Raw genomic sequence first — 17,748 nt, 5'->3', positions numbered from 1 at the left:
CAGGAAAAAGTTGACACGATATTGAAGGTAGAAAACTAGATTTTTATTGAAGGATCAGTAAAACACTAGACTGTGTTAAGTTCAATAGTGTATATGTTTATTAACCAAACACAGCTAGTACAGATATAGAACATTCAGAATTGATATTTACTGACAATAGTAAGTGCATTTTAGATTCAAAGAAAATTTACATTTAGTAGGGAAAAGTTATGAGAATATATGTGGACATAAAGCAGTGCTCTATATGAGTGCTTGTCATTTTATCTCTTTGAGTAGAGACCGACAAGAAACCTTAAGAATTTGGCTGGAATTTTCACTTCATGAATGAAATGATACTTTTCGACATCAGGTAGAATGAATTGCTAAATTTAGGCCGTGGGAGCAGTGCTGCTGCCATGATTCAGTGATGATGTCTTCACTCTGCCAGACATGCAGGCACCATGTGATCAAAGCTTGTGACATTTGGCAGACGGGCAGTTCTGTGACCGACCACACAGTGTCACTCTGGCAGTGAAAGAATAGTGAAGGCAATGAATAATGGTATCATTAGAAAATGATTTTTCTCCCCTCACTGGAATCTCAGTTAATGTGCACCTAGCAGAACACGTTCTTATCTGTTTTCCTGGCAAATTTAGTCACTTGAATATTACCAATGTAATGCCACCCATCCCAAAGAGGAACATCTGTTTTGATAGCATTTTAATTCAGTGTAGAAATGTGGTTTCTGCAGTGTACAGTTTGTGACAATCATAAGACACGCTCTCCCGTGTGTAGACTCAGTAGGGATCATGGAAGGGGAAATGAGGATGTTCTGCATCTCTCCACACTCTCTTGCCATCCCTCTGTGAAAAATGAAATGACAGTTAATTATTTATATTCACATTACAACCGAATGAGAGTTTGTTTACATAGAAGATTCAAACTCACACAGTCGAGCTCTCTAAGAAAGAACGAGTATACCCTGCGCATTGGAGATTTATGGCGATCTAAAAGCGGCTGATGTCTCAGCCATGTGGTGTCACCGGTGAGTCCTCAGCAGCTTAAAGTTAATTTTGCACTGCGATGGCTGCTGTACATATATAAACATAACTCACTGGCATAACATGGGCTCTGCTTTGGAGGGGCATCCTCTGACGTGTCATGAGATCGGTGACTCACCTCGACTGATGGAACGATGAAGCGCTCGTTGCAGTTGAAGGATTCGATCAGCTTCATGTCGTCCTCTGACAGGGAAAAGTCAAACACCTGCAGGTTCTGCTGGATCCTGGAGGGTGTCACACTCTTAGGGATGCACACGACGCCTCTCTGCACGTGCCACCTGCCAAGGCGACACCAAAGACTTAAGCAGCTCTATGGCGCTGATCTGTACACCTGAGCTCACAAGGGGGTTTTGAGTGCCTTACCTGAGTATGACCTGGGCAGGTGTTTTCTGGTACCTCTGGGCTACAGCTTCAAGTCGAGGATCCTGCAGCAGACTTGGTTCACCAGGAGAGGCCCAGGGTCTGTCCCCGCTACCCAGGGGACTGTAAGCTGTCACGCAAACTGCCACTGACCTGAGGCAGAGGTGTACGTACCGTCAATGGCAACGTTATTCAATGGAACTGACGACAAAGAAATTGATCTGCAAATGACACTGACCGACAGTGAGACAGGAGGTCTGCTTGAGACAAATATGGATGGCATTCCACCTGTGGAACAATGAGACACACACTCTGAATCACAATTGTTGATAAAACCTCATGAACTGTACTTATTTATTTGTCCACATTGTACCTGGTTCACCACCGGTGGGTGTCTGGCCACGCTAATGATGTCATCAGTCTGCCTGGCGTTGAAGTTGGACACTCCTATAGCTTTGACCAGACCTTTGTCCACCAGGCTCTCCATGGCTGCCCAAGTGTCACTGTAGTGTGTGTCAGAGTAACAAATACTCCCATCCTCCCGTCGAGGCATCAGCTCCTTCCCACGCCTGAAACATCCGCACACACACGCACACAGGCAGCATCACTTAATTTCATAATAATCTCACATCAATCCACAAATTGACAACCACGGAGAGACAAATCAGTTTACTGGCTACAGATACTCACTGGAACGCCATGGGCCAGTGCATAAGGTAGAGGTCCAAATAAGAGAGACCCAGGTGGGCCAGAGTGGTCCTGCACGCCGCCTCAACATCCTCTGGGTCGTGTTTGGTGTTCCACAGTTTGGATGTTATAAATACGTCCTCGCGACGTAGAGCCTGGAAGGGAAAGCATACCGGGAATTCAGACCTTTAGGTATTCATTTCAGGTAAACACATGACAGTTAAGATACTTCAGTCAGAGCAATCAGGTGCTTCATCAAAACGTTTCAACAATTAAGCTGTGGCCATCTTTGCCCAGAAAGGTATACTACACCACAATTTCTATCATTAATATTATTCTAGTTTCGAAACCAAGAACTGACCGCTGACCAGGAAATGACCATGAACTGCAGCGTCTGCAGTTCATGGTCAGCAGTTTGACCCCTCCACCCACAGAAGCTCTCTGCTTACTCTGTCTGACTCTATTGTGAGTGCTGAATCACAGCTCATGTCAGTAGACTTGAGTGGCATTAAGCTTTCTAAATAAAGGTGTATAACAAATAATTGATTAGCCATACAGCATTTTTTTGCATAGTTGAAATTTAGAAAGTGCTAGTAAATCCTTAACAAATTATATGTGATAAGCGTCTTATACGGACATTATTACCTATTAATTACAACTATTACATGGACCTCAGTATAAAAGCATTACCAAAACTTTTTTTTCATCAGCAAAAAGCTAGTTTACTCGGCTGTCATTCACAATCAAGTCAGTGGATTTTGTTTTGTAAACTGCTCTTTTCAGTGTTTAAATTGAGCTGTCAAGCTCAACTTCAGAAAGGAAGAGAACAGGATAGAAATTACTTTACTGTCTACTTCCTGTGGGTAAAAATGCTGCATTTTTTTCTTTGCTTGCACCTTCAAATACAGGACACACCATAATTCAATAGATAAAAAAAGAAGCTACATCGAAAAGAGTGTCAGGTACTGAACAGGAACTTTTATCCAATATTGACAAGAAGTCTTAAAAACGCTTATAATAAAGGACAGTTCTGCGACAACGCTGCAAACTCCATCTACTGATGAAAAGTCAAGTGGATCCTGAACTGAGATTGTTTGGTCAACTGTTGTTTTCGAGGTCAAGAATAAACCATCAAAATCATGTCTAATTCCAACTTAATTCAGAGTTTCTCACCTTCCCTGGGCCGAGCCTGACAGCCAGAGCCTCTCCCACCTCCTGCTCATTGCTGTACGCAGCAGCGCAGTCAATGTGTCTGTACCCACAGTCTAAAGCTGCCAGCACTGCCTGCTTCACCTGAGAACATAAAGACACAGACAGTACAAACACCATTTCTTTTATAATTTCCTTTAACTGTGGTCGGTAGTGTAAGAGTTTGTGGCTCCACCTGTCCTGGAGCGCTCTTCCATGTGCCGAGCCCGACCAAGGGCATCCTCTGCCCCGTGGAGAGAGTCACGAAGGTGCTCATGTTTCACCTCTGAGGACCTGACGGAGAGCAGACGGAGAGGAGTGTGAGGCGTTCACATGTAGACTCCGATGGGAACGGACCCTGTCATCATGACTAAGTCCTAATAGCATGTTACTGATTCACACTCACATCTGAATTCATTAACTCCAGCAGGGGCTGTGTGTGTGTGTGTGTGTATGTGTGTATGTGTGCATTTACTCTACATGTGCAAAGGCCTTTCGCAAAGCAGTCACCCTCATGCATGTAGACACATTTTCTGCCTACAAAGCGACAAAAATATTGGTGACCTGCTTTTTCTACTGTGTTTTCACCCTCTGAGCTTAAAAGTTTTTCCTTGGAACTACCAACCCTCTGTGAACCCAGCCTTATTACCAGAAATAGCTGATTAAGGTATATGGGATTAGTCACAGTGTGGCATTGCTGCAGAAGATCCAAGAGTCTTCCCATGGTGCCCTAATTGTCTGCAGTATCCGTACCATGTGATACACATTTCACATGATCTATTAAAACAGATCACCTGCCCTGACAGCCCAGCGGCATGACAGACGGTGTAACTGACTAATGCTCTAACACAGCCTAAACACGTTACAAAGATTAATGCATAAAGTGAGTTAAAGTCTATTTATTTGTTAGTCTCTTCATTTTTCTTACCCGGGATGGCTCTGCTAGATGGACATGTGATCAGCTGAGGGTCAGTCTGGATTTTAACGGACTGGCTGTGGTCAAAGTCTGCCTTCATTTGTTTATCTGTAACTCAAACTAATGGAGAGTGTCCAAACTCCACTATACTCACTGAAGCAGCACACATATAGTTAAACATATATGAAGTTTGATCATGCAGGATTCCAAAAATGATTTCTTACCTCCTTTTTACGGCTTCTTGATAACTGATAGTTCTGTTTACACCCACATTAGAATCTCAGTTTGGAGTCCTATTGGCCTTTCTCAGGATCAGATATTTAAAACTGAACATGAGAAACCTGGTTCATATCATATCATAGTGTATACATTGTCAGAAAAGTCATGTCACGAATCCTCAACTTTCAACATCCAAGCTGCTTATTTCTGTACCAAGAGAGACTGTGCAGTGGCGCTGAAGTACTCAAAGTCAACAACAATTTAAAAGCACTCCACCAGAACTTAATGTCAAAGCGTTTAAATTTGTACTTGAATGTTTTATCCGAAAAAATTACTTTTAGTATTTTACTTTAACTCATTCTGCAGAAAACTGTCCCCAGTGACTGATACATTATCCTTATACATTATCACATAATTATTAGATTTAACACTGATGCATCCGTGTGTATGTCGGCAGCATTTACTGGTTGAGGTGGAGCCAGATTTAACTGCTGTTCACCAGTGGTGGAGTACTCAATCACAAGTAAAACTCCTGGTATTAAAATTATAATAAGTGTGGATGCAAGTCATACTTAACAGACTTAAAATGTACTCCTCTGGCTCTGATGCAGCACGCTATCCTTAAAGGATACAAAAGGTGGTGAAGTAGCAGAAAACTGAGGTACTAGAGTGAAGAACAAGTACCTTGAAACTCACATAAGAACAGTTTGTGCACTTAGTTACATTCCATCACTGCGTTCAGGAAACAGATAGGTAACTCTTGAAAGAGAAACTCAGATGACACAAGCTGTGAACTTCACACATTTGGTTTATTTGTTGTCACTTTGAAAAGATCATAAATATTGTCAAATGCACAGAAGCAGAGTCGCTCAGCAGCAGTGTCCAGTCCAGCGCCCTCGGAGGCTCTGAGAGGCAGGACGCTCACACACTCAGACCAGTCATTCAAGTCTCTCCCCCGTCACCTTAATGTTTTGTCAGAACCTTTTTATGACATAAAAGTGCATTTAATCAACATTCGCATTCAAACATTTTCCCATTCGCATGTTACCTACGACCCACCAGTGCTCTCTGCATAAACCATACTCACACATACTGTCGTCATTGCTTTAAACTACAGTAGGAAGAGCTGAAGAGAGCTTTCAGAGCCCCCTGCAGCTGAGACAGAGAGCAGCTGCTGCAGTGTTACAAAACCTGTTTCCTAAACAGGGGTTTCTCTACTGAAAAAAAAAACAAAAACAGATGTTAATGTACAGATGTTACAGAAGACAGAAGCAGTTATCAAATCACAAACTTCAAGAAGCCAAAGAGCAGATCCCGATGGAGGAGGGGTCTGCTTTTGGCACTGCTCACAGTAGCACCGAGACGTTGCCTTCAAATGGCGAAAGAGAAAGCAGAATATAAACAACAAAGCTGGGTCGCCCAGAGAAATCTCTACTTTTTACTACCTCAGATTAACTGGGAGATCCAGCCCGTCTTTGTACGGCACTTTACAGGGAAACATTGGCAAAATTCACCAGTCTTGTATCAAATCTTTACCTAAAAATCTCCTTGTGTTCATACAGTACTAAATGTTGATTGACTTAACATTGCTTACCGGTTTTCCAAGATCCCCACCACTGGGAGCATGGTAATGTCTACCACAGCACAGGGCATTGTCTGTTGTGCACTTAACATGCTTGGTTGTATGTATATTACAGTATGACCTCTGTGTGTGTGTGTGTGTGTGTTCACATATGTGGTGTGACCCCGGGGCTAAGGCACCTAAATGTCCCTCAGATAGTGAGCCAGGCTACTGAGTTCAGGGGAGCCACACAGCTCAGAAGGGAAAGCACCCATATTATGTGCAGACTGTGTCATCCAAGCTTACACTGCTGTTACAGTATGTGATTGTCATTCCCAAATTTTCCAATGCAGCTAAGATATTATTTGAAGTAATGCGAGCCTTTAAGTGCGCGCGCGTCAAACTACAACTGATCACGGGGAGACAGATCTTACTAAACAGTAAAAGGCCTACAGACTTCAAGCACAATGCTTCATCAGACTGAAAGCAGGAGTAAAGCAGGTGGCAGGGAGGGGGTCGTGTCAAAACTGGTTTTTTTTCGCACGGAACACACTGAAGCTGCTGGTACACCCAAAGTATAAATAAATAATCCTATTTGAAACTTCCTTTGGAAAAGAAAATCCTGGAAAAAAAGGTGTCTTTTAAAAAATATCTCACACTTCAATCTATCACAAAAAGGATCAGAGAGTTGGACAGCATATAAAACCACAGATAAATCCGTAAAAAACAGAGTTAAGAAAAGACGATCCTGTAAAAGCCACGATTGTGCTGAGCCCGTCCTCAGCGCCGCTCCACTGCTTCGGACGCTTGTGTGTGTGTGTGTGTGTGTGTGTGTGTGTGTGTTTGTGTGTGTGTGTGTGCTTGGGCCAAAAGACAGAAGAAATAATTACATCCTGATACTGCCATTCATCTCGGAATACTTCCCTCATCCTCCCACTGCAAAGTCCCGACCCAGATCAACGTGCTGTCACACAGGACATGATGGAGACTGGAAGTGGGAAGGGGAACTACAATGAGGGTCAAAATATAAGATAAAAGCCCAATAAGGGTCGGTTTTATAGGGTTTAGGGCCACTGAGTCTGGAGTGTGTGGTAGGGAAGAGGTTGACGGTGAGTCTTCCTACGACTGGGGGAGGTGTTGTCTGATGATCTCTCTGGACTGAGGGGGGATCCTGTCGGGAAAACGGACAGAAAACTCCACGATGAGGTCACCGCGCTGTGACGGGTTCTTGGGGAATGGCAGGCCCTCCCCTCTGAGCCGCTTCACCGTCCCTGGCTTGATGATATCGTGACAGGGGAGCGATATGATGCGGTTTTCCAGCGTGGGTATGCTAACTGTGCAGCCACACAATGCCTGGAAGAGAAAGGAAGAGGTTACTGAAAGGGTTAATGTCTTAAGTAGGAAGTAAATGCCAAAGCCATTAATATCCCCATGACTTCATGTTCCCATGAACTAAAAACTTAACTTTGTCTTCCCTCAGTATGAAGTCAAACTTCCATGTGCTGTCTTGTGTGTGTTCATCATGTGTGTGTGAGACAGGGTGGCCTTCCTGGCAAGTTGTTTTGGTATCAGCTCCAGCACTGTGGGGTCTACTGAACAGCACTTGGATCGGGAACATTAGGAAAGCAAGACTTGGCAGTGGAAAAAGTCTCCCAGTCTTTGTGCGTCGGATGTGTATGTGGGGTTGAAGGGTTGTGTGTGTGTGTGTCACTGTTGGAGGGGCCACACATTGCACAGGGGACTAATTTTAGCAACGATCTCATAGCGGGGGCTAATGAAGTGAGGCAGGAATCGGCTGAGCTCGTAAATACTTGGAGGGCTTGTCAGATGGGCTGGTAGGACGAGGAGAAAGAACGCATACACAAAACATCCCCCCCATACACACACACACACGCACACACACACACACACACCCCCGCACCTCCTTATCACAATGCCTGATGGATCCAGTCAGAGCGTAGCGAGCGCCAAACTAAACACGGAGACCTGTGGTTATCACGACTTCACAGGCTTTCCACTGAGCATCACTCGCCAGATTTGCGCTGAATAAAAAAAGAACTATTTAAATCCACAACTCTGTGAATGAACATCCTGATGAATAAGAAAACTTTTCTTATATAATGCATTTATGAGCAGCTGTTACAAAATGATATACAACACAAAATAAGGTCAGTGAATAAATACCATGGAGGTGTGGATAAAGGAGGACGGAGAGCACCTATGATTCACTGTGATTAGGGGGGGTTTAGGTCAAGGAAGTAAGTAAAGCAGAAATATGTAACGAGAACTTGGAATCTTCTGAGGTTTAAAAAGTGACGTTTAAAGACAGTATTTTAAAGGGTGATAGTTGCCAAACGAATCGGGAAATGGTGGTTATGATGTCTGTGGTACCGAGTCTGACAGATGTTGGCCTTTGTTACATGTTTTTCCCACTAATAAAGTCAAAAATGACCCAAAAATGACTTAACAATTAAAACCATGATATACTAGTTTGAATTCATCGTGCACAGATTTTCACCGGTAAGAACACTTGGTTGCCATTTGAGTTTTTGGAACATCCAGCTGGTCTCTACAGACACCTCAGGTATGGTAGAAGCTAAGTCTGTACGTTAGCACAGCGGTGCTTTGAGCTAACGTCACAATGCAAACATTCCTTATGGTGACAACTCCACCATGCTAATGTCTAACAGGTATAAATAAATTGTTAACCATCACAATTTACCATATTTACATGCTCTCATTTGCCACAATCTATTAATTAGCTATCATTGGCTAATAAGTTATTTTTGGACCTGATGCTGCCACAGGATGAGGAGCGATGTTGTTGCTGTTCATTCTTAGGGAAACATGAATATGTGTTACGAATTGCTTATCAATCTACCCAAAACTGTTCGAGACATTTTGGAAAAGTTAGCGGATCCCCAAAGTCATCATATTGATTTAAGAATCAATCAAGACTGTTTACCATTTGACAGGATAAGTGAACGTTTTCGCCTGCTGGTGGCTCTTGATGAAAAGTCAGGCACTGATCATCTTTGCAATAGAGTATTAGTACTCCAGTTTTATACATACCAACTCTTAACACCAATCTTCTCAAGGCGACTGGGCCGTCATGATGTAATAGTGATTTAGCCCGCATCGGCAGGTGCTTAACCTCCAACACTCGGCCCATGTCATTACGTGGCAAATGTTGTATTAAGACTGCTGGAGGATTTTCTTGTCTCGTCTGGCGTCGTTTGAGGGTGGACGTGTGGACAGTTGAAGTTCAGTCAAGCAGAGCAGCTGCTCAAGAGGACAGACAGCATTTCCAGCCATGACACAAGTCTACTTTTACCCACTACATGCATCAGGAGGTGATTTAGCCCATGAATGCGATGGAGACTAGCGCTCATCCTCCTGTTATGAGCAGCTCCATTCACCAACACAAATCTTACACACAGAGACAGGTTGCCATGACGCTCGACACACACTGCTTGCTGATCTGAGGGCCCACTGATTGCATAAGCCTCGGCTCAGACAACATAGCTTTAAAACACACACACACACACACACACGCACGCACACACACACACACACACAAACTTTGATTTTGCTAGTTGTGTGAACGCTCTGTGGACTTCATTTCATTCCCTAGAGCCTTATGCTAACATTAACCATCTTTGTGACAAACACAAGTGAACATTTCTGATCAAATAATTTTCTGAAACCACCAGTTTCAACATGTGCTCACAACCCAAACGGTGCTCGTAATGCTGTGGGATGTCAGGTCAGCCAAAACCCATAACACACTCCTGTCCTGAATTCAGGTTGCTGTTGCTGCATTTAAGTGAACTGACAGGACCGAACCACAGCGATTCTTCCACCATCGCGGTTAAACGGAATATTTGTCTTTCCAAATTAAATCAAAGGTGAGGCTGTAAAGAGCGGCCCACATCGCCTTTAGAGCCCAACAGCTACAGTTAGCACCTATGTGTGTTTGGATGTGTGTTAGCTGCTCAGCTGAGTGCAGCGGTGACAGCAGCTAGAAACGCACTGCCACAGACGATTCCATCACCCTGCAGTGGCTTCATTAACGTCAGAAAGAGCCAGACTATGAATCCAGGTACAGGTCAGTTTGCAGGCGAGTCAACGTGTGAAATCAGTGCTGAACTCTCTAACTGCTTTTGGCTGCTGTCACAGTGAGAGCATTGCAGGGCTGGAAATTGCCTCCAGCAGCGTCTCCCTGTGGTTTACGGCGTGGTCAAACGAGTGCTTGGCGGCACAAATGCAAAATTGAGCAACCAAATATCGGGGGAATCATGCAGAGGTAATGCATTCCCAAATATCATTAAGACATAGCCTACCTTTTTTTTTTTTTTTAGGCTAATGGAAAACAGTCATCTTGTGGGGTATTATCTACCGGTGGACTGCATGACGTTTGCCATCTGACATGTGGCAGGCTGTCTGGTGTGATGCATGGAGCTCTCGCTGTGTGTTTTCACTGCAGCATCACATCTTCAGGGAAGCAGAATGGAGCGGTGGAATATGAGCTCTTATTTGCTTTGGATACTGAATCATCTGACCCACTTCCCCCTCTATTCCCCGGATACCCCCCACCCCCCCCATCTCCCCTCCCCTCCTGTCCTCCATCCCGTCTTTAGCTGCATCAGACTTAAGTCTCTTATCTGGCTGCTGTTGGAGCAGAGCACTTGTGCTGTGGGAGTTCTGCAGTGTAAACTTAATCATGGTGCAGGTCTGCAAGTCTGATGATCGAGTACCATCTCCTGCTTAATGCAACTTAGCTCTCATTAAGGAGGCTGTCTTCATGGCTGTGTTGTGTGCAGGCATCCTTGATTCCCGTGCTGCTTTTGGAGGAACACTGCTCAAAAGTGGCTAGATTGGAGGACGGACGACCTCGCTGATATGCCCAACTCTTTGAGAACATATGTCATTAGACTGAACATGGGGACTGCAGACCAGTGAGTGGCAGCGCTATTAGACAACTTTAAAGCTGGTGCAATTCACAGACCGAGAGCAGAGCTGTGCTGGACTCGCTGCCCTCGTAGGAGCAGCTAATTAAATGTCCTGCCAGTCAACAGTAATAGCATCCTGGATTGTCACAACCGTTCCACCACAAGCCGTCTTTTACTTGTGTGCGTTTGCGGATACGCTCAAAGACGCACGAGCGTGTACGCTTGCATGCAATTATCATGCGGTGTGTAGCTTTGTGCGTGCCTGGTTGCATTGCGTGTTTGTGCAAAACAGTACACTGAGACAGCAGTGCAGAACAAGTGAGGACGAGGTCTCCGCGCCGGTCACACAAGGACAACACATTCCTGCTGCTTCTCTCGCACTGCAGTGACAGAGTCTGCTGTTCACTCATCCTGCCCTCCAGCAACACACACATATACACACTCACCCCTATACATGCTCTGTATGGCCACCCACAGAGGACGTAATCCTATCGTTAAGTTACACTCACACCTCTGCACCTCATCCAGCCCAGGTTGGGTGACAAGTCTGATGAACGTGTGCCATTTTTGGATATTCAGCCAAAGCTTTGCAGCTGAATGAATACATTAAGTTTCTGCCGGGTTTGCTCTCATGGGGTTCAAACTCCCAACCTCAGTTGCAGTACCTGCTCATTTACATGCAGTAAAGACTGAAAAAAAAAAACAAAAAACACAGATAGCAAGAGAGAAGAGAGAAAGGGAGCGTGAAAAAGGACGGACGCACCTCTTTTAGACTGATCTTGCAGTTATAAATTATATTGGAACCGTCCCTCTTGAAGTGGGCGTGCCCTCGATCTTTAAGCACAAAGGCTATGTCAGCAGGAATGTTCTCGGGGGTCTCGTCCCCTTCCTTTGGGAAGGTGATCTTGGTTCCCTCCTTCCAGCCCTTCTTGATTATAATGTTGAGGATCTTGTCCTCTGTCCTCATGCTCCTGCCATCTGGGTTCAGTCTGCGGCGGGTGATCTTCATGCGCTTGGTGCAGCCGTGGAAGATCTCCTCCAGGGAGACCTTCAGCTCGTGGACTACCGGAGGGTCCTGGTGCTTTCGCCCGGTCCCCAGGCGCTCTGAAGGCACCCCCCTCCTCCTGCGGCCCTCCCCTGGGAAGCCGTTGTTCACCCCCCCTGGAAATCCAAACTGCCTCCCGAAGTGAGCGAAGGGGTCATCCTCATCCATGTCCATGTCCTGCTCCGTGTCGTGGTCATTGTGGAAGGAGAAACCGTTGGAGCGGTTGTGGCTGCGGTTGGAGCCAAAAAACATGTCGAAGGGGTTGGAGCCGCCGAAGAAGGAGGCGAAGGTGGCGTGGGGGTCTCCGTGGAAGGTGTAGTGGTACGTTGTGCCGCCAGGAGCGCCCGAAGAGCTGCTGCCTCCCGTTTTCAGACCTGAGCGAGTGAAGGGAGAGAAGAACGTGAGACCTCAGATGCACATGCACACTCAAACGCCCACGAGCTGAAAAACACACATTAACACAAACTCAGATAGCAGCAACAGGACCCTGTTCAGAAGAGACCGCATGTGGGTAACAGCCCAGAGGAGAGTGCAGCTCACGTGGGCGGGAAAAATCCCACAGCATCACTGATCTTCCAACGGCACCGGTGGTGGAGGAACTCATGAAATACCAGGTCACTCCGTTCATCGCACTCACACAAATACACACACCTTCTGAACAGAGACACATGCACAAAACACCCACAATGAAAACTACAGGAGTCGCTGCTATTCATATCTCAACCACGTAATGATCTTTAGCAGTCTGTCTGTCAGTGAACACACGCACGCGCACCCACACGCACACACAAGAGGACACACACACAAGACCACACACACACACACACACACACACACAGACACTATACTCGTAGCTGAGGATGACTGTAAAGTATTAGAGCCGGTAAGTGTTGTTGACACTAAGAATAACAATAGAAATCGGACTCAAGCTCCCGCACATAACCACAAACATAAAGACATGGAAGAGACACGGTGTTATTACTTCAGTGGCCGAAGCTCAATAAAGTCCTCCACTGTGATATTAGAAGCTGAGTCTGTTCCTGAGCTATTTCAATAACAAGTTAATACATCATAACGCTTGCACTCTCTGTCCGCTTCAACTCAGCGATCCTTCAAGGACACAGACAGCAGGACAGCTAGGGTCAAACCCAGGCGTGAAAACCTCTCACCTTCCTCTCCTAGCTGATCGTAGACGACCCTCTTCTTGGGGTCGCTGAGTACCTCGTAGGCCTCCGCGATCTCCTTGAACTTCTCCTCGGCGTTGGCATCCTTGTTCTTGTCAGGGTGGAAGCGCAGCGCCATGCGCCGGTAGGCCTTCTTGATCTCCTCCTCATTGGAGCCCTTGGGGATGCCCAGGGTCTTGTAGTAGTCCTTTCCCATAGCTGCACACACGCATACACTCTCTGGATCGGGACCCCCCCTCTCTTAAACTCTGGCACTGGTCGGTCACTGGGGAGATACAAGGCTACTGTTAGATATGGTTGAAAAATCAAGCAGTGATTATTTCAGCAGATATTGCGATTGCTATATATGATTTATATTAGTGGGAATGATAATTTTTGCTTCACTAGGGGTAGACCAGTGTGTGGGGTCGTCTTTCCAATTTATCAGTTTCCTTGGTTTTTATATCTGATTGCTGATGAAACAGATTAATAAAAAGCACTACTTTGGCTCTGACCCATCATCCTTTCTCTCTCCTTAATCATCACTCTGTGGTCTGGATCAAGGTCCCGCCCACAAAACTATCTGAGGAAATGGAATACTTAAGCACGCCTCAAAATGACACCTAAGTTCAGCACTCCAGCAAATTGTAACTGGTTCCAAATATTGATTATCAATTCCCTTGATGATTAATTATCGGTATCGGCCCTGAAAGAACCATTATTATCCATCGATCCCTAGTCTTCAGCATACAGTCATGCCTTCCTACATCTGGAGAACAAGATATGTAGGCTGAGCCATCTCTGCCACACTCCAGTATTTAATTTCAATGCTGTTTTGTCACACATTTGACCTTTATTAGAAAAAACTGCTTTCTGAGCACATCTTGATCGATTGTGCGGCCCTATGTTAGTGTCTTAACATACTCCTCCAAGGCCGATGACGGCCGGAGCAACAGACTGTATGTGTCCTGGCAGAGGTGCAGGGGAGCCGGTCAAGTGCTCTCTATCACAGGTTTACTGTGAGTCTATCTGGTGATGGGTGGAAATGGAAAAACCAGAGCGCCGCTTTTCATAACTGTTGCCATGGGGATGTGGTTGCAGAGGAATCCCCTTCATCCGCTTCATCAGCGGGCTTCTCCTTATCAGATCAGCCTGCCAGGTACAGACAATACCTGGACTCATTCATCCCAAATGCACTCATTTTGAAATCTGGCGATATTTTTCTATATATATATATACACATTAAATAAAAATGGCTTGACTATAGACTGATCCTGCTCTATACATGCTGTGTCAAACCAGCTGGGCAGAGACACACAAGCTGTCAGACAGCAGGCTCATCTTCACTGAGACACTGCGGTCACTGTGCACAGGACGCGGCGATCCTCTATTTAACCGAAGGAGCACGAAAGTGGGGAGGAAAAAAAAAAAAAGAAAGCCTCATCCTGCTGCTATAAGCTGTCAGACAAAGACAATGGTTCGCTATTACATCACAGAACCCAACAATCTTAAAGCCCGATATTTCAAACCATTCATTTGAACCATCATTTACACTAAAAATGGGACACACCGACTGATAAACCCGAAACATGTTCCATATTGATCCACAGATTGAAAATGAAATACAATGGGGCAGAGAGCCAGGTGAGAAGCATAGACGAGATCTTGGTAATACAAACGAGATTAAGGGAAACAAAGCAATGGAGCAGCGAATGACGAAAATCCTACCGGAACGCTGTGCTCTCTCTGAGGGAGAATCACACCGACATGGCCCGGCTGCCTTGAGTCTTTCTCTCCTTCAGCCCCCGGTGTCTGCCCGCCGCCCGGCACCGCTGGGTCCTTATAAATTGACGTCAGGACGCCGCGAGGATCACAGGCTCGGAAATAACCGGTGACCAAACACTGCGCTGCATCTGACGTCTCACTGGAAAACCTCGGACAACTGCCCACACAGCCCGGCCATAAACCCAGATCCAGCACACACACAGCACCCCCCAGGCTGCTGCCCTGAGCGCGCAGGGAAAAGGATTTGGAGAGAAGACGCGGCTCCGAAAAGTTCGTGTGGTTCAGTCATTAATATTCATGATCTAAAAATCAATGATTTTTTGAGGCTGTGCCAGGTAACAACCCCCCCCTTCAAGTCTACTCCCCATCCGTGAGCCTGGTCTGCCCTGGTTCGAAATCTGCTGCGTAAAAACTGCATTAAAAAGAAACAAACAAAGAAAGAAAGAAACAAAAAACGAATAAAACAATTCCTTACCCCGCCTGCTATCCTGTGTCCGATCCGATCCGATTCGGTCGGTGTCTAAAAAAAAAAAAAAAAATCAGTTTGCAGTCTGGAGAGCAGACCCAGCCCCGTCAGCCCAGCGCCGGCAGAGCTCTTTCTTTGTTTAAGGTCTGTGCTCGCAAACACACTCGGGCTGAGTGAAGCTACATCTAGGATGGAGTTAAACTGAGGTTTTCTTTAAACAAGAAACGGACCAGTTGCATTGCTTTAATTCTCTCCCCCTTGTAGGATCCGCCGGTGTAAGCTGGCATGTCAGAGGCTGTGCTTCACTGTGCGGAGAAACAGAGTCATATTTGGAGAGAGAGAGAGACAGAGCGAGGGAGAAAGAGAAAGGGAGTCCTTTAGAGTTGTCAGAAGAACTAACACCTGATAGAAAGCGCGTGCGCGCGCGCGCGGTCGTGTAGTCGTGCCTGGATTGAGTTAAACGCTGCTGAGTCATGTGATGACTCTATACACGCACGCATTTCTGATCTTCTGTCTCTGTAAACAGTGAAGATGGATGCAGTCCCATCCTACCTCTCCAGCACGATGCCTGAAATAACCCCCAGCTTTAACCCAGCCGCCCAAAATAATCCCTCCTGCCCTTAACCCTGGACCTTAGTTTGAAAGTTTGATTGGGTAGTTTGAACTCACCCAAGTTAAAATAAAAAACAAAACAAAACAAAAAAAACACAGCAAGATCAGCAATGGGACACTTGAAATCTTAGTTGAAACGCTCTACAAAAATGACCTTCAATATGAACCCTTTTCTTGAAGTTGAATCTGCTTTTAAAGGTGAAGTTTGTAGAATTTTAGGTCAGAAATGGAACATAATGTTCATAAGTGTCATTAATTTCACTTTCAAAACTGACGCTTTTGCATTCAAATAGGTGCACTGCCACTCCAGCTGTAGCTTCCACAGTAAACAGACTGCAGAGGCATAAATCAGGCTTCAGCCCTTTATATCTACAGAGTGAGCACATTCCACCATGTTTTCTTTTTCTACAGTAGCCCAAGGAGGACAAACAAAGCACAGGCTCCAGAGAGGGTCCTCTAATGTTTTTAGCAGCCATCGTAAGGAAAGGTGAAATGAGGGGTGTTCAGTTGGTTGCAATCTGCAATCTTCCACAGTACAGATAGAGGCCGACATTAACTTCTTAAAAAAAAACAAAAAAACAGTCCTCTCAGTGGAGGTTTACATGTCCCCACTGTTAAGGAGATTTGCACAAAAATTAAACCCAGTACATCCTGAAGGCCAAACATTCCTCCGAGTCTTCCGCTCTGAGCACATCAACAAGCAGCCTGCCCACCTCTCTGAAAATCGCATATAGCCGATTACACCACTGGTAGAGGCCTGAGTCATTATTGATGACCTTTATGCACAGAGAGGAACACTCAGTTGGACAAAGTGCTCCTGCTCCACCGGGGTCAATGTGAGAAATAGACAGAGAGAAAAATAAAGAGTCATTTAAAGCTTGAGTCATCACTCCCCACCGGACTAGCGAGGAGGTGCGAGAAAGGTGGGTGTCGTCAATGGAGGAGTCTGTCTGACACACATGCATGTACTCGGTGACGTGCGCTCTCTCACACACACACACAATCAAAAACAATGGAAGCACGCAGAGAAGTCACCATGAGGACGAATGTGGATAGACATTCCTGTGTGTCCGGCTGAGTGTGTGTGTTTTGGCAGCAGTGAGGGACTTCAGGCCAGTGCAGCTGTCCCAGAAGAGCAACTGGTCAGCAGTGGGCTGTTACCCTCTGCTCAGCCTGTGACGGACACTGGGACATGTTGAAATCAACTGCAATGCACTGACGGAAACAAGAGCTCTGAAAGCCAAATGCACATGCACCTGGCACGATGAGCCTCTCTCACCCAGTCCCGTCAGATTTCCTCACGGCCAGTTAGATTTCAGAGAATATAATCACGTCTATGTACCTGCAAAGCGAGTTTGTTTTAAGTCTGCATCCTAATTGCCAACAATGACTGAAGGGAGCTGATCCACGTGCTGCTCCGATGCTGACTGAGCACTAAAAGCGTCTAGGAACAACTATTCCTGACCTGATGCTGGGTTTCCATGGTGACACGGGAATCTGCCAGACAGTGATGTGTCTGCCAGGAATACTCTGTCTCAGCAATGGGTCCTCTGAGCACGATGTGTGTGTGTGTGTGTGTGTGTGTATGAGAGAGAACATGGAAAATGATGTCTAATCAAGGTAACGTCTGAGAGCATATTGTCACGTAAATATTGTGTTAGTGTTCCACCAACCGAGCCGAGAGATGGCAGTAGGCGGATTGTGGGGGGGATGCCATCCTCCTCGTTAACCTGTCACCACCCCTCTACATCCTC

At 45.7% G+C, this 17,748-nt stretch overlaps 2 protein-coding genes across 6 annotated transcripts; both read right to left on the bottom strand.

The window, feature by feature from the left end:
- Window positions 1-80: 80 nt before the first annotated feature.
- Window positions 81-4,253, bottom strand: akr1a1a (aldo-keto reductase family 1, member A1a (aldehyde reductase)). Of its 2 annotated transcripts, XM_037098324.1 has the most exons (9): window positions 4,204-4,253; window positions 3,472-3,569; window positions 3,261-3,380; window positions 2,091-2,242; window positions 1,774-1,969; window positions 1,639-1,688; window positions 1,404-1,553; window positions 1,159-1,318; window positions 81-842 (listed from the first exon to the last, which is right to left on the bottom strand). In XM_037098324.1, exons 2-9 carry the CDS (start codon window positions 3,550-3,552, stop codon window positions 777-779), a joined length of 975 nt encoding a protein of 324 aa, XP_036954219.1. In that variant the 5' UTR covers window positions 3,553-3,569; window positions 4,204-4,253; the 3' UTR covers window positions 81-776. The 2 variants fall into 2 exon arrangements, with proteins under 2 accessions (XP_036954219.1, XP_036954218.1); XM_037098323.1 differs by lacking the exon at window positions 4,204-4,253 and having other exon boundaries at window positions 3,472-3,626.
- Window positions 4,254-5,200: 947 nt separating this feature from the next.
- On the bottom strand, window positions 5,201-16,051 carry dnajb5 (DnaJ heat shock protein family (Hsp40) member B5). Of its 4 annotated transcripts, XM_037099049.1 has the most exons (5): window positions 15,613-16,051; window positions 15,392-15,436; window positions 13,138-13,417; window positions 11,687-12,342; window positions 5,201-7,324 (listed from the first exon to the last, which is right to left on the bottom strand). In XM_037099049.1, exons 3-5 carry the CDS (start codon window positions 13,346-13,348, stop codon window positions 7,091-7,093), a joined length of 1,101 nt encoding a protein of 366 aa, XP_036954944.1. In that variant the 5' UTR covers window positions 13,349-13,417; window positions 15,392-15,436; window positions 15,613-16,051; the 3' UTR covers window positions 5,201-7,090. The 4 variants fall into 4 exon arrangements, with proteins under 4 accessions (XP_036954944.1, XP_036954943.1, XP_036954945.1 ...); XM_037099048.1 differs by having other exon boundaries at window positions 15,392-16,051; XM_037099050.1 differs by lacking the exons at window positions 15,392-15,436; window positions 15,613-16,051 and adding an exon at window positions 14,758-15,296.
- Between the last annotated feature and the right edge of the window lie 1,697 nt (window positions 16,052-17,748).

This window comes from Acanthopagrus latus, chromosome 5 (genome assembly GCF_904848185.1).
Source record: "Acanthopagrus latus isolate v.2019 chromosome 5, fAcaLat1.1, whole genome shotgun sequence".
NCBI classification, from domain to species: domain Eukaryota; kingdom Metazoa; phylum Chordata; class Actinopteri; order Spariformes; family Sparidae; genus Acanthopagrus; species Acanthopagrus latus.
The sequence above is the reverse complement of the archived record's forward strand: the minus strand, read 5'-3'. Positions and strand labels throughout refer to the sequence as shown.

What these genes read in the sequence shown, in the direction of transcription:
- akr1a1a (XM_037098324.1), bottom strand. Translation starts at nt 3,552, where the DNA reads ATGAGCACCTTCGTGACTCTCTCCACGGGGCAGAGGATGCCCTTGGTC. An exon ending in CCTGCCCAGGTCATACTCAG is followed by an intron (nt 1,319 to 1,403) that starts GTAAGGCACTCA and finishes TCGCCTTGGCAG; the next exon opens with GTGGCACGTGCAGAGAGGCG. An exon ending in TCATCGTTCCATCAGTCGAG is followed by an intron (nt 843 to 1,158) that starts GTGAGTCACCGA and finishes CATTTTTCACAG; the next exon opens with AGGGATGGCAAGAGAGTGTG.
- dnajb5 (XM_037099048.1), bottom strand. Translation starts at nt 13,348, where the DNA reads ATGGGAAAGGACTACTACAAGACCCTGGGCATCCCCAAGGGCTCCAAT. An exon ending in CGATCAGCTAGGAGAGGAAG is followed by an intron (nt 12,343 to 13,137) that starts GTGAGAGGTTTT and finishes TCACTCGCTCAG; the next exon opens with GTCTGAAAACGGGAGGCAGC. An exon ending in GCAAGATCAGTCTAAAAGAG is followed by an intron (nt 7,325 to 11,686) that starts GTGCGTCCGTCC and finishes TTTCTCTTCCAG; the next exon opens with GCATTGTGTGGCTGCACAGT.